The sequence below is a fragment of the Panicum hallii genome, chromosome 3 (genome assembly GCF_002211085.1).
Source record: "Panicum hallii strain FIL2 chromosome 3, PHallii_v3.1, whole genome shotgun sequence".
Lineage (NCBI taxonomy): Eukaryota > Viridiplantae > Streptophyta > Magnoliopsida > Poales > Poaceae > Panicum > Panicum hallii.
The window spans coordinates 63,558,041-63,571,688 of NC_038044.1; the positions used below are offsets into that span (position 1 = coordinate 63,558,041).

The window sequence follows — 13,648 nt, forward strand, 5'->3', positions numbered from 1 at the left end:
ATGAAATTATATAAGAACTTGGATTCCATTTGCAAGTCGAGATTCTTATTTTCAGTGAAGCACAAGCACATATGATCTGAAGATATATGCTGGTGCATACGTTACCTGTGTTCCCAAGCTAATTAAGGGACGATCATCGGCACATGAATAATATATATATATATATATATATAGTGTGCGCGCGGTCTACCTACCTATATATATATATATATATATATATATATATATATATATATGTATATAGTGTAGAGAATCCTATTCCAGCGCTTGTTTTTCCCAGCTTTAGGTCGTAGCGTAGCCAAAGCTTATTAGGGTCACAACACTCGCCATGTCCATAAATAGAAAAACGCTACAATTTTCTACAAGGGAGTAGAGGTAGACGTTCAATCTCCAAGCATATCAGAGCGAAAAAGAACCTTGTGATACTTCTCTTCCTACAAATGAAAAACGTGCCCGCAAAAAAAATATTGGTGCCATACGAGAGGGGTAAAAAAAGTGATATCCATGAAAAACACAATTTGTTAATGTGGATTTTTTCCGTCCGAACAAACCCCTCGATGGAATATGAAAGCTTGCTAGCCATGTAACCAAGGTCTGCCCTATTTATTTCAAAAAAAAAGATCTTCCCTATTTTCCGATTTTGCCCTCTTCTATGAGCTGAAACCTCAGTTTTTAATTACGTATCGTATTACGTTTATTCTAAATCAAATTTAGCCAACTGTGTCCAAATCTATAGAAAAAATAATAATATTTATAATACAATTTTTTATTTAATCCACTATGAAGTATACATTGACAGTGTATCTGTCAACACAAGATCTTCCTTATTTTCCAATTTTACCCTCTTCTATGAGCTGAAACCTGAAAGAGTACTCTCTCTGTTTTTATTTACATATCGTATTAAGTTTGTTCTAAGTCAAATTTGGCCAACTTTGTCTAAATTTATAGAAAAAAATAATAATATTTACAATACAAAATTTGCTTCGTTTAATCCACTACGAAGTATACATTGACAGTGCATAGGTTGGATAGTACGGTTGTTGCTATATCTTTTTATAGATTTAATTAAAATTAATTAAATTTAACTTAAAATAATATGTAAATAAAAATGGTGAGAGTACTTAAGTGCAGTGCAGTACCAGCCGCCATTTGTGAATGAAGGAAGAAGGAAGAGTCTGACGAAGGAAAAAACCTCTGCACTTTCCAGTGGTACCACCACGGACCCCCTTCAGAGGCCGTGATGGGTCCACGTCGGCCTCCGAATGCACGGACCAAACGGCTACCCGTCGTAGCTCCCAGCACCCCAGCCATTTAAAACCCAGGCAGCCCGAGAGAGGAGAGAGGCCGAGCCGCGAGCCCACCCAGCACCACGAGCGCTCGCTCACACACTTCCCGCACCTCCCACCCAACCCATCCACCCGCCACCGCCGCCCGATCCCTCCCCCCACCTCCCCGCTCGCCGGAATGGCGGGCTCCTCCGCGGTCTGGGCCGCGCACCACGCCAGCTGCAGGCCCCACCAACCATCCTCCTCCTCGTCCCAGCGCCCGCAGGCCCGCCTCCTCCCCCTCCCGCCCAGGCGGGGCGGCGCCTCCCTCGCGAGGCCGCGCGCGAGCCTCGCCGCCGCCGCCGCCACCGCCACCGCCACCGCGGCGCCGGCCAGGACGGCGTCGGAGGAGGCCGTCTACGAGGTCGTGATGCGGCAGGCGGCGCTCGTGGAGGGCGGCGTCGCGAGGAAGGGGGAAGCGGCCGGGGCGCGGCGGCGGCAGCGCCCGCGGTGGGCCGAGGAGAAGGAGGAGGAGGGGCTCCGCGGGTGGGGCCTCCTCGGCGACGCCTACGACCGCTGCGGCGAGGTCTGCGCCGAGTACGCCAAGACCTTCTACCTCGGTCAGTCAGTGCTCTTGCTCTCCTCCTCCAGTTATTAATTAATTAATTCTCTGCTGCATAGTAGTACATCAGTACGGTTACTAGTTAACTAGCAGTAGCCGAATGGGAGCCCAAGTGGTGTGGAGCCATTAGATTCCGCTCCCTACCCAGCGTATGCGATTCCTGGTAGTGCGATCGAGGGAATGGCTTCTATACTCTCACCTTTTAGGCTTTTAACTAGCTATCATAAGAGCGATCGGTGCTCAAAACCTTTGAATAACAACTCTGAACATTCGAGTTCCCTATAAAATTCAGAAGATGTCCTCCCACTGTCCCTAGCCAGTTCCGCAACCCACATGAGGGAGGCTCGCCTGGGTCTCGACAACTGGACACGTTATTACGATATTCAGAATCCCGCCGCGCCGACCTCAGTAGGTGAGAAGACGGTGCACGTGGGGCCATCTACCTCAAGGAATGATCAATCCCAACGATTGTGCGCTTTTATAATTTCGGCTGTGGACTTACGGTGGACTACTGGCAGCTGATTGATTTCTTCAATAAGTTCAGTGCGCAGGTTCAGGCCTAGAGTGATTGGTGGGGTTTGGGTGATCGATCTGGAGGCGCATGGGCTTGATTTAATCCGTTTAGTTTTCTACCTTTTTTAAAGCATCCTGGATCTCTGACCTTATAAGTTATAACTGGTGATTTTTCTATTGCCTTGACCATATGGGCCTGTGAGTACCAGTAGCGTCATCATTAATACTCAGATACTATATCATCTATCTGTATTAATTTTGCTTCTCGTGGCTCACGTTTGCCTTGGTTGACCTTTCAGGCACACAGCTTATGACTCCTGAGAGGCGCAAAGCTGTCTGGGCAATCTACGGTAAGTTGCGGATTTACTTGGTCCTGTCGGTTTTGGAAACTAACCTTCTAGTCCTTGTTTGTGAAGTCACGGTTTCTCATGTGTTTTTGTCCCCTTTAATTTTGCAGTATGGTGCAGAAGAACCGACGAGCTTGTGGATGGTCCTAACGCGTCTTACATTACACCAACTGCTCTTGATCGGTGGGAGAAGCGGCTAGAAGATCTTTTTGAAGGCCGTCCGTATGATATGTACGATGCAGCCCTCTCAGACACGGTGTCAAAGTTTCCGGTAGATATCCAGGTAAATCAGACAACTGATGAATTTGGCGCGACATGTCTTGAAGATCTAATAGTAAATTTAGCAATTACTGCAATTTACTGATTGTTCTACAACATCGCAATTTTTTTCCTATTCACAGCCATTCAAAGATATGATTGAAGGAATGAGGCTTGATTTGTGGAAGTCGAGATACAGGACCTTTGATGAGCTCTACCTCTACTGCTACTACGTCGCTGGCACAGTTGGCCTTATGACAGTCCCTGTGATGGGCATCGCCCCGGACTCAAAGGCCTCAACTGAGAGCGTGTACAATGCTGCACTGGCTCTTGGCATCGCTAACCAGCTGACGAATATTCTCAGAGATGTAGGCGAAGAGTAAGTACCAACTTTATCCATCACTAAGCATATAATTGTATGTTGGATCAGTGCCAGGCCTAAATCTGTTTGACACGGCACCCAATAATTTTTATATCAAACACTTCAGCAATATTATCTAGGGCAGAATATAGTATTTAAAGTGCAAGTAGGTGCACTGTATTTTACTCTGCCTAATTGTCAGCAAGGAACATGTTAACTTGTCGCTGTTCAGTATTATTTCTCTTCTTTTTCTTGATTGTAATGTAGTGTGTTTATTGTTGTGGATGGAATTACAGTGCAAGGAGAGGGAGAATATACCTTCCACTGGACGAGCTTGCACAGGCAGGTCTGACGGAAGATGACATTTTCAGAGGGAAAGTGACCGATAAGTGGAGGAGGTTCATGAAGGGCCAGATTCAGCGTGCCAGGTTGTTCTTCGATGAGGCTGAGAAGGGCGTGGCCCATCTAGACTCTGCGAGCAGATGGCCGGTATGCGAGCCTCGAAATTCTGCATTTAACTATGCCTACAATCTGAATCTCCTGGAAAAGCGGTGTTCTCTTTACAGGCTCCGAATCACTCACCCTTTGCACAATTCTTCTGTTGCAGGTCCTCGCGTCTCTGTGGCTGTACAGGCAGATCCTCGACGCCATCGAGGCGAACGACTACAACAACTTCACCAAGCGCGCCTACGTAGGCAAGGCGAGGAAGCTGCTGTCACTACCGGTAGCGTACGCAAGAGCAGCTGTTGGCTCATGATGCGTCTGTAGATCAGATGTTCGTTTTTTGTTTTTTTTCCTTCTTCTCTCAGCTTGGTGTTCCTTGTTTCTTCTTTCATTTTTGGGAGATCTCTTGGCTGTTGTATATAATCAGCTTCAGCTGCCTGCATGGCTTAAGCCTGTCTGTCACAAACAGTTTTTAGTCTAGGGGACTCATTCCAGGTCCCTCAATACTCAGCTCTTGTCACGACACAGAATGGAAAGAAAGTTAGAATTCAATCAAGAAGCATTATCTGTTATGGATAACTGTTCTCCCTGAACAACTTCTCTTCAGACTTCAGAGTCCAGGCTCAAATACTCTTCAGGTTCTGTTGTTCTGTTTTGGGGTAAATCAGTCTGACTTAATCTTGCATTGTTGAATGACAGACTGTGCTAACCTGCTACTGTAATTTTGAACAAGTTTTGGCCTTGTTCGTGGCGACTGGTGTGAGGCTGGTGCTCTCTGAAATGTGAAGGAATGAGAGCCGCAACTGGCTGTGGTCCGGTGCATATGACTGGTGGTCTGCCTGCTTCTGCTGGTTTTTACCTGTGGACCTGGTCTGCAGATTGGTGGCCGGTGCAAGTGGCATATCCGACACTGCTGCGCCTGTGGCTGGGAGAGAGGCCTCGTCGTGAGCCACATCCCGTGATACACCGGTGCGAGTTGGCTGGCCTGACTCGCAGGATGAAGTTTCAAACCTTTTCTTCAGTATATAAAAGAAGTTTTCCCTAACAAGAAGTGAAAAATAAGGAACACTGAAGAGAAAGAGGAGAAAGAAAAAGAAGAAGAAAAATGTCTATACCTTTCCGCTCCATTGTTGCGCTGGTATGACGACGGTTTCGACACGTAGACCGGTTTTTGCTGACACGGGAAAATATTTATACGAAAGGAAAATAAATTTCAGCCAATAAATTGATGATGGGTCGAAATTACTACACGAAGCCCAAATTTTGGCCCATTAGTTGTCATTGGGCTCCAATCCGCGCGACGAAGGCAGCAGGCCGGAAAAGAGTCGAGTACTCGAGCCCGCGACTGGGAGGCCCAAAGCCCTAAGCCCCACTCCTCCACCACGCTCCGCTCCGCCGTTTCGTCCCCGAGCCAAAAAAGAGGGGAAATTTTTCAAAACCCTCGTCCCCGGCGGCGACGGCCGGCGGCGCCATGAGCCTGTTCGCGGGGGTCGGGGGCGGCGCGGGGGCGGCGGACCCGGCGTCCGCGGGCGGCACCGGCAGGGCGCTGCTGGAGCTGACGCCGCACAAGATCGCGGTGTGCCACCTCGTGCAGGTCTTCGCGCCGCCGGCGCAGGCGGGGGGCGACTCTGTGCCGCCCTTCCCGTTCGAGTCCGTCGCCCACCACAACCGCCTCGGACTCTTCCTCTTCATGCTCACCCGGGTACGCCCATACACGCGCTTGCTTCCTTGCTTTCCCTCGAAATGCTGCTCTGCTCATGGTCCTGTCGCTGCCCTGTGCTCACTGCTTAAGCTAAATGGCGCTGTGGAGTTTTTTTTCTGGGATTGGGAGCGTTAGGATCTCAAGGATTTTTGAATTAGCTCCATGATTTTGTGAAACCCCGTAGTATCTGCATGTATGCTGAACTGTAGACCCAGCTAGTTCTTTCTGCCAGTAAATGAACCACCGTTTGCTCGCCATTTCCTTCCATTTATCGCAGAAGTGAAGTGGGTATGCTTAACATATTAATCTTGTAGTCATGCGATGATTTTCGGGAGCCTTCACTGGAGGAACTTCTGAGGCAGCTGAAGGCGGTGGACGATTTAACTAATGGTTGGCTCTGTGAGCAGCTGACAAGTACCCTGTCAGTGCTGAACTCGCCTGATGATTTGTTCAACTTTTTCGATAAGCTACGAGGTGAGGGTCACATGATATGTTGATGTTTTCAGTTCATTTTTTGTTTCCTCAATAGATATACATTCAATTAGACAGCTAACTCTGAAATGATTTTGCCAGCTGTGCTCACTGCACCCGAAGGTGCAAGTGCTGAGGACATATTTCTGGATCCAAATAGTCAACTTGGAGTTTTCCTTCGCTGCTGCATACTTGCCTTCAATTCAATGACCTTTGAGGTGCTGCAAGTAGTATAAGACGTCAACAACAATTTGTTCTTCACATTTCTGGCCTCTTCCTCACCCTCCCGCCTTTAAGACACTGATGTGTTCACTGAAAATCTGTGTAGGGTGTATGCCATCTTTTGGCAGATCTAGTGATGTACTGTAACTCGACTGATGCTTCATATGACTTGGCAGAAGATGAGGACTTCGATACTGAAATGAACAACTTGATGGATGCAGACATAGGTTCTCAAGCTGGTATATTTGAGAAATACCGCCAAGGTTATGCCTCTGAGAGCCATATGGGGGAGAGCACTTCAGCTCTAACTTGCGCACCAATGTCACTCCATGATTTTGATGAAGGTATGTCTGAATTCTAAACTCTATCATGATTTCTGCTTTGATTTTAGCAGAAGCATACAATTACTGCAAGATGCCAAAAAAGAAATAATATAAAGGGCATAGACATTTTCTGACCGAACTCCAGAATGAAAAGAAAAGGGATGATCATAACCTGGAAGGAAAGCTGTCCCTTGTTTCTTTTTTTGCATATTTTTTTCTCTGTAATCTGGAACCATGGAAAGGGCTGTCCAGTGTCTACTGCCTGAATTAGTACTTGATTCTAAGGAGCAGTACCCAATACAAGTATTTTTTGCCTCCAAGGTTAACGAGTTTGCGTCATAACATTTTACAACATTGGCATTGGATACTAGAGAACTGGGCTAGCCCAGATAGATTGCTTCCAAAGTCCATACTCCCAGATCATCTATATAATTGCATCTAGCTGGATTACTGTTGTAGCTTTCTTTTTTTTTTTGTCATATACTTATCTTGCCTACCAGCATTCACCATCATGTTTCTGTCTCAAATACCATCCTGAAAAAGCGAAGCGTTGCAAGTTATATTTTGGTATAATTTGTGATATTTCTTTTTTTGTACTTGTGCTAGCTAATTGGTTTATATTACCAAATAGATTAGGGTGTAAGTTTTTTTAATTTTATAGTGCGGCTTCTCAATACTTTATGCAATATTGTTGTCGAGAGTTATTTTAGTTTTATACTTTTATCTGGGCGTCAAAAGGAAGATCTTCTTTTAAAAATTTTATTGATATTTTCCTTTTTTATGCTAGCTAATAATTTTAAAGCGGATGACAACCCAACATGTCTGAGATCAAGGTGGCAATTAGAGGCATACCTTAACCAACAAGCTGATATTCTTGAGAAGTGAGTATCTATTCTTAAATGTAGTAGGCTAAATAGTGAATACTACCACAAACTTGTTCTACTCTTCTAAAAGGACATGAAAGATAAAACTCTTTAGTGACTACTCTTCTGTTGTAGGGATCCCAGCTCAGTGCCTTTGAATTCATTTAATGCCACAATGACACAGCTTCAGACATTAGCTCCGGAGCTTCATCGTGTAAGTTATGGCACAGTGAATGCCTTTAATTTTCTAGGAGACTCTGGAACCGTGAATGTTTCCTAAATGCTAATCATGTTGATTTTTCGTATTCATGTTCTGCTTGTCAGGTCCAATTCTTGCAGTACTTGAATGCACTTTGCCATGATGACTATGTTGCTTCACTGGATAATCTTCACCGATACTTTGATTACAGGTCAGTTGCATTGTCCCTATTATATGATGGGCTGTGCCTCATATTTTAACCATCTTCTTCGTAAGTATATAGCAGTTTTGAACATTTAGTGACCAAGGCAAGGCCGGGTTGTGCTTGATGTTTTGGCCCACTGTTCTGTTCATTCAAACAAATGTTGACAAAATATTCACTTTAGTAAATCAATGGCTACTAACCAAGTATGCCAGTTATAGGTATGGAATCAAGGAATGCTAATCTCTAGCATGTTTAATGTACTACATGACCTTTCTGTTTGCTTTTAAGAATGCTGCAGTCTCTCTATTTACCTCAATTTCTTTTGCTTTTTAATTAGCAAGATGGATGGAATTGTGATAATACAAGGTACAAGGTTGCCCTTGGGCTAGATCATGAGAGCACATACGTGAAGTAAAACCACCACATGAATATTCATTTACCATTGTGTTTTTTTTCCTTGTTCAGTTTTGCTCTCAATACTTCATTAACCATTATTTCCTTCTTGCTATCTAAATCTTGGAGTTCTTTTTTTTTCACTTCAAGTTAACATGTTCTTATTTGGTCATTCTATCTGGTTGATGTAGTGCAGGGATGCAAGGACTTTTTGGTCGTTCTGTGTCTCCAATGCAAGATATTGTTGTTGGAAAGTATGAGAGTGCCCTGCTATGCTTAGGCAACTTGCATTGTTACTTTGGACATCCTAAGAAAGCCCTAGAGGTAATGTAACTTATTCACTTTTCTTGTTTTGTACTATCAGCCCATCACTTTTTGAAACTACTTGTTTCATTGCAAATTGTTTATGCTCTGCTGGCTTGCTTTCTTCCAGGCATTTGCAGAAGCAGTGCGTGTTTCTCAAATGGTAAGTTACTGAATTGGTATCTTTCTGAAATATGCTTGTATCCAGTTATTTTGAATGAAACTTGAAATTAAATTTGTCTCAAACTACTAAAGGTACATGAGGAAGGCTTCAGTTAGTTTTTCTATTGCTAATATAGTTCTGGCAGGATGGTTTGGATTTTCCTATATTTCAGCCACATTGTTGGTCCACGAAATTATATTCTGGTCTCCCTGTTTAGTTCTAAATAATTCTATATTGAACAATATCTGTCAATTGAAATAAAATCTTATCACCTGATAGAATGATGAATCATCAAATTTCATTAGTCTTCGTAAATTTGACACTCCCGGTCCCCAGCATGTTTCAATAGTAGCACAACATGAAAAATACACTCCTTGTCATAGAGTTTTCAGTTTTGTCCTATCAGGTTCTTAACTTAAATATATATTGCATCTATGTGTCTCCTGGAATGCCAAGGTGACCTGACGATTGTTGGAAGATGCATCTCTCCAAATTTTTAGTCTAACAGCCTTTTGTTGAAGCCCCTTCGTTCATCAGAGTCCAATTTTTCTAATGTTCGGATTGCTAAATTAGGGATAGTTTGGTACAAGTTCTCGTACATATGAACAAAATTTCAGGTGTGCTGTGTTTCCCAATGATATTAACATTTATGCAAACTAACAGGTGCTCTTCAGTTGTGTTAACAGATCCTACATTTTGTTTTTGTTTTTTTCAGAATAATGATGATTCATGCCTTGCATATGTATTAGGAGCAATTTCCAATCTATTATCAAAGATAGGCATGTCAAACACAGTTGGAATAATCAGTTCGCCATATTCACTTGGGACCAATATTGGACTGGGCACACCATTATCGATTCAGCAACAGTTACTTGTTCTTTTAAAGAGATCACTCAAGAGAGCTGATATATTGAAACTTCCAAGCTTACTATCCTTTGATCACCTTTCTCTGGCAAAATTCGAGCTGAAGGTACGATCCCTGCTAGTATTTGGTATTATTTGATTGTAGGAAAACATCTTTAATACATTGCCATGTTTAAGTTCATTTACTTGTCCATCCATGCATATCTCTCCTAGTTATATCACAATTTGAACTTGACACAGCTTCGAACTTACAGCTTGGTAGTTGCTGTATTGATATTACTGTTACTAGGCATCAGTCCTTTGATCTTGAAAGGACTAGATGCGGCTTTAAGAATACTCAGTGTACTTCACAGATCATTGTTATCTATTTATCCTTTTCTTCTGACTGTAAACGTTTGTTTCTCACTTGTCAGCATGTCCAAAGGCCACTAGTCTCCTTTGGTCCCAATGCATCTACAAAGCTCAGAACATGTCCTTCAGATGTCTGTAAGGTATGCTGCAGTTACTCTAAACTTAAATCATTATGCACAACTCAAATCATTATGCACATCCTTGCGAGCAGCTGTATATATTTGCCACTATACTAAAGTATTAATAATTTCTCCTGTGTTTTTTTTTTCTTTTACAGAATTTGAGATTAAGTACCCGTGTGTTGACTGACTTTGGAACAGATGCTTTATCTACCTCAAATGATAATGGTAGTTTTAGCACTTCGTGGCTTAGGAATCTGTCTGCTGCTTCTGACTCATGGCGTAGCAGTTCTATGAAATCTACAAAGTTACATAATGACTTCGACAATTTCCATTATCATGCACAACCAAGTCCAGTACCTGCACCAGTATTGCAATTAGCTGGCTCAGGATATTTGCTGAGAGCCACCGCATGGGAGCACTATGGGAGGTACTTATCTGTTTTTTGTTAATGCAAGGGTTCAATTTTCATAGCAGTTGTCTTACAACTTTTTCCAGCTTGTACAGTGTTGTTGTATTGGAAAGGGAGGGTTTGGATAAGCAATGAACAAGTGTCCCTTGCAACTAAGAAAGAGCAGATACCTGGCAAACAAACTAAAAGAGTTTGGCTCATAGTGGCTATTAGCGACTGATATTTTATTTGGTACCAGGAATTATCAGCCTTGCACCTATTTGTATTTGGGATAACAGGGTCTGTACCTCACCCTTTGTTCTATAGTACTATCACCTTATAAACATAAGACCTTTTAGACAATCCTGGTGTTGTGTAGCTTTAATGCAGCCCCTGATGCACTTATCTGTCTTGCTTGTTGTCTATTTGCTAGAGGTTCTTTTCATTACCTTTTTATGGTTGTTTTATGTTATATCGAATCTTAGAGTGTGCTATAATTCTACCTGCACCCTTTCTAGAAAAGTAATATTTTCATTTTTTTGTCAACCCTATTCACAGTGCTCCAATGGTACGAATGAATGCTCTGGTCTATGCAACTTGCTTTGCTGATGCTGCAAGGTGGGAATGTGGTAAAATTTAGTTACTGTTCAATACCTTTACTGCTTTATATATTATACTGTCACTATTCTTTTAACTGTCTCATGCAGTCTTTAACTTTTTTAATTAAATCTTCGTGATGCTTTGCAAACCTGGATTTGTGATGGCATTGTATTTTTTACTACAGTTCATCAGAGCTGTCACTAGCTTATGTCAAGCTAATTCAACAATTGGCAGTGTTCAAAGGATATTCTGGTTAGTTCTCATGCAACCTAGATGTGCTATAGGCTGTAGCATCTAAGAGCTGTGCAAATATCCATAGTTTCTCATGGCCTTTTATTTTGTGATTTATCTGCAGCTGCATTCTGTGCTCTAAAGCTTGCTGAAAAGAAGTTCCCATCCTCAACAAGTTTGCACATCCAGCTTCTTAGAATGCAGATACTACATGAGCGTGCACTACATCAGTACAGATCTGTTTCTACACTTCATTTGGTAGTTGCATTTGGTTTCCATATTCTGATGTGTGTAAAATTGATATATGTAGAGGGCATCTAAAGGTTGCACAGCAAATCTGTGATGAGTTTGGGGTGTTGTCATCTTCTGTCTGTGGAGTAGACATCGAGCTAAAGATAGAAGCTAGTGTCCGCCGTGCTCGCACTCTACTTGCTGCAAAGCAGTATAGCCAGGTTCTGGACTTGCTTACTTGTTATGTTTACACAAGAGGCATGCATTTCATCTTATTTGTCCATTTACCCATGTAACTTACCAAGCACATTGCATAAAAGATATTTCCCCTCCTTCCTTTAGGTTTTACAGGGGTCCTCCTGATCCTGATTATACTCATAACCATGACAATACATGAACTGACAGATTAAGGTCTATTTATGACACCTGACTTCTTCGCGCAGGCTGCAGCTGTGGCCAATTCTCTTTTCTCTACGTGCTACAAGTATAATATGCAAGTTGAGAATGCAAGTGTTCTTTTATTACTTGCTGAAATACATAGAGTAAGATATCCATTTTTGTCTGTAAACTACAACCTGGTAAATACTGCAATCCTGCAGAGAGCAAGTTAGTAATCTTTTTTTTTTCTTTCTAATTCTCCCAGAAATCTGACAATGCAGTCCTTGGGCTCCCTTATGCATTAGCCAGCCAATCATTCTGCAAATCATTCAACTTGGATCTGCTTGAAGCCTCAGCCACACTTACTCTTGCTGAGTTGTGGCTGGCTCTTGGATCAAGCCACGCAGAGAGGGCCTTGAGTCTTGTCCACCAGAGCCTTCCCATGATTCTTGGTCATGGTGGACTTGAGCTGTGTGCTCGAGCTCACATTGTTTTAGCAAAGTGCCATTTATCTGATCCGAAATTCTCAGGTATTTTGCAGTACTTTCATTGACAACCTCTTGGCGGATCCTTAATGTGGTTTAGCAACCACATTGATCTGTGACATGTTTTCCGTAAACATTTTAAGATATTGCTCTGTAAAGCTGTCAAGATATTGATCTGCTCGATACATGCACCTAGATGCTAGAAGCTAGACCTGCAAATGATTCTTAAAAATATGGACGCAGTTCTTTCTTTTGTTAGTTCTTCCCTTTACCCTCTTCTTGCAGTTCCTGAAGACCCTGAAGCTGTTCTGGATCCTCTGAACCAAGCCACCCAGGATCTGCAAGCTTTGGAGGTGAGCTGATTGCTCGGGCCTGTGTCTTCTCCCCATTACTGTAATGTCACAAGATGTCACTTAGAATCTGACATCCTGTGCTGATTGCACAAAGGCTTCTGACATCACATACGCTAAATCCGGTGTCATATGCAGTACCATGAGATGGCAGCAGAGGCGTACTATCTGAAGGCAATGGCATACAACCATCTCGGCAAGCTCAACGAGAGGGAGGAAGCCGCGGCTTGTTTCAAGGAACACATCACTGCCCTCGAAAACCCGCACCACGAAGAGGACTCGCTTGCATACTGAGATTGCAATGACCAGGGGCTTCCGCAACAATACCATGTCGTGGTAGGAAGGTGCACGACCTGTGAATGTGTGGTATCCTGAAGCGCCTTGGGAAAAGTCGATTGATGTATATTGTGAAGTCAATGACTGTTGTAAAATCGACGCCCTCATTGCCATGTACTTGAGGCATTGTGGTGCAGAGCATTTACACATGATACATCAGACTGCCCAATATGAAGTTGAAACAAAATCTATGAGAGCCAAAGTGAATTTTACTAGTAGTTTTGTTACCCTTAGTTCTCATACAGGTCAATAAACCCTCAGATTGCATATTTATTTGTGACTTGTTCTGGGTTCTCAGGTTAGTCAAGGCTGGTCCAGGTCACCTGTCAAATATTTTTTGCGTCCTAATCTATCTCTAGGATTTGTGCTGGAATAATTCTATTGGAAGTGTCTGGATATTTTTCGTAAGATTGCCTTTCTTTTCAACTAAAATATATTTTCAAAATAAAGAAGATTGTAAACCTGGTCATCATTCATCAAGCCACGTGAGCGCCATGGTGGCGCACCGCGTACACACGGAGCTGAGATTTTCCAGTGACGAGCTGCGTCGCCGTGCGTCCACCGGCAAGTTAGGCTATTCATTTATGGTTGGCTGAGAACTAGGTACTCCTTCCAATATCATTTTGGTAAATCTAAATATATAATTTTACTATGCATC

The 13,648-nt window shown here is 43.0% G+C and overlaps 2 protein-coding genes across 2 annotated transcripts; both read left to right on the plus strand.

Annotated features, from left to right (window-relative positions):
* Nucleotides 1–1,332: 1,332 nt before the first annotated feature.
* LOC112884995 (phytoene synthase 2, chloroplastic-like) lies at nucleotides 1,333–4,389 on the plus strand. Its single transcript, XM_025950657.1, has 6 exons — nucleotides 1,333–1,885; nucleotides 2,700–2,750; nucleotides 2,858–3,030; nucleotides 3,149–3,384; nucleotides 3,663–3,855; nucleotides 3,974–4,389. Exons 1-6 carry the CDS (start codon nucleotides 1,465–1,467, stop codon nucleotides 4,121–4,123), a joined length of 1,224 nt encoding a protein of 407 aa, XP_025806442.1. The 5' UTR covers nucleotides 1,333–1,464; the 3' UTR covers nucleotides 4,124–4,389.
* Nucleotides 4,390–5,220: 831 nt separating this feature from the next.
* LOC112884994 (anaphase-promoting complex subunit 5) lies at nucleotides 5,221–13,297 on the plus strand. Its single transcript, XM_025950656.1, has 20 exons — nucleotides 5,221–5,512; nucleotides 5,827–5,986; nucleotides 6,086–6,201; nucleotides 6,312–6,549; nucleotides 7,316–7,409; nucleotides 7,527–7,605; nucleotides 7,716–7,801; nucleotides 8,380–8,512; nucleotides 8,622–8,654; nucleotides 9,370–9,624; nucleotides 9,932–10,009; nucleotides 10,147–10,418; nucleotides 10,938–10,997; nucleotides 11,164–11,231; nucleotides 11,335–11,440; nucleotides 11,521–11,662; nucleotides 11,885–11,983; nucleotides 12,085–12,349; nucleotides 12,590–12,657; nucleotides 12,793–13,297. The coding sequence occupies exons 1-20, from the start codon at nucleotides 5,282–5,284 to the stop codon at nucleotides 12,946–12,948; spliced, it is 2,739 nt and encodes a 912-aa protein (XP_025806441.1). The 5' UTR covers nucleotides 5,221–5,281; the 3' UTR covers nucleotides 12,949–13,297.
* The last annotated feature ends 351 nt before the right edge of the window (nucleotides 13,298–13,648 follow it).

Coding starts and splice junctions, on each gene's coding strand:
- LOC112884995 (XM_025950657.1), top strand. CDS start 1,465: ATGGCGGGCTCCTCCGCGGTCTGGGCCGCGCACCACGCCAGCTGCAGG. Junction 3,031..3,148: donor AGTTTCCGGTAGATATCCAG/GTAAATCAGACA, acceptor TCCTATTCACAG/CCATTCAAAGATATGATTGA. Junction 3,856..3,973: donor ACTCTGCGAGCAGATGGCCG/GTATGCGAGCCT, acceptor CTTCTGTTGCAG/GTCCTCGCGTCTCTGTGGCT.
- LOC112884994 (XM_025950656.1), top strand. CDS start 5,282: ATGAGCCTGTTCGCGGGGGTCGGGGGCGGCGCGGGGGCGGCGGACCCG. Junction 7,410..7,526: donor CAAGCTGATATTCTTGAGAA/GTGAGTATCTAT, acceptor CTTCTGTTGTAG/GGATCCCAGCTCAGTGCCTT. Junction 11,441..11,520: donor CATGAGCGTGCACTACATCA/GTACAGATCTGT, acceptor TGATATATGTAG/AGGGCATCTAAAGGTTGCAC.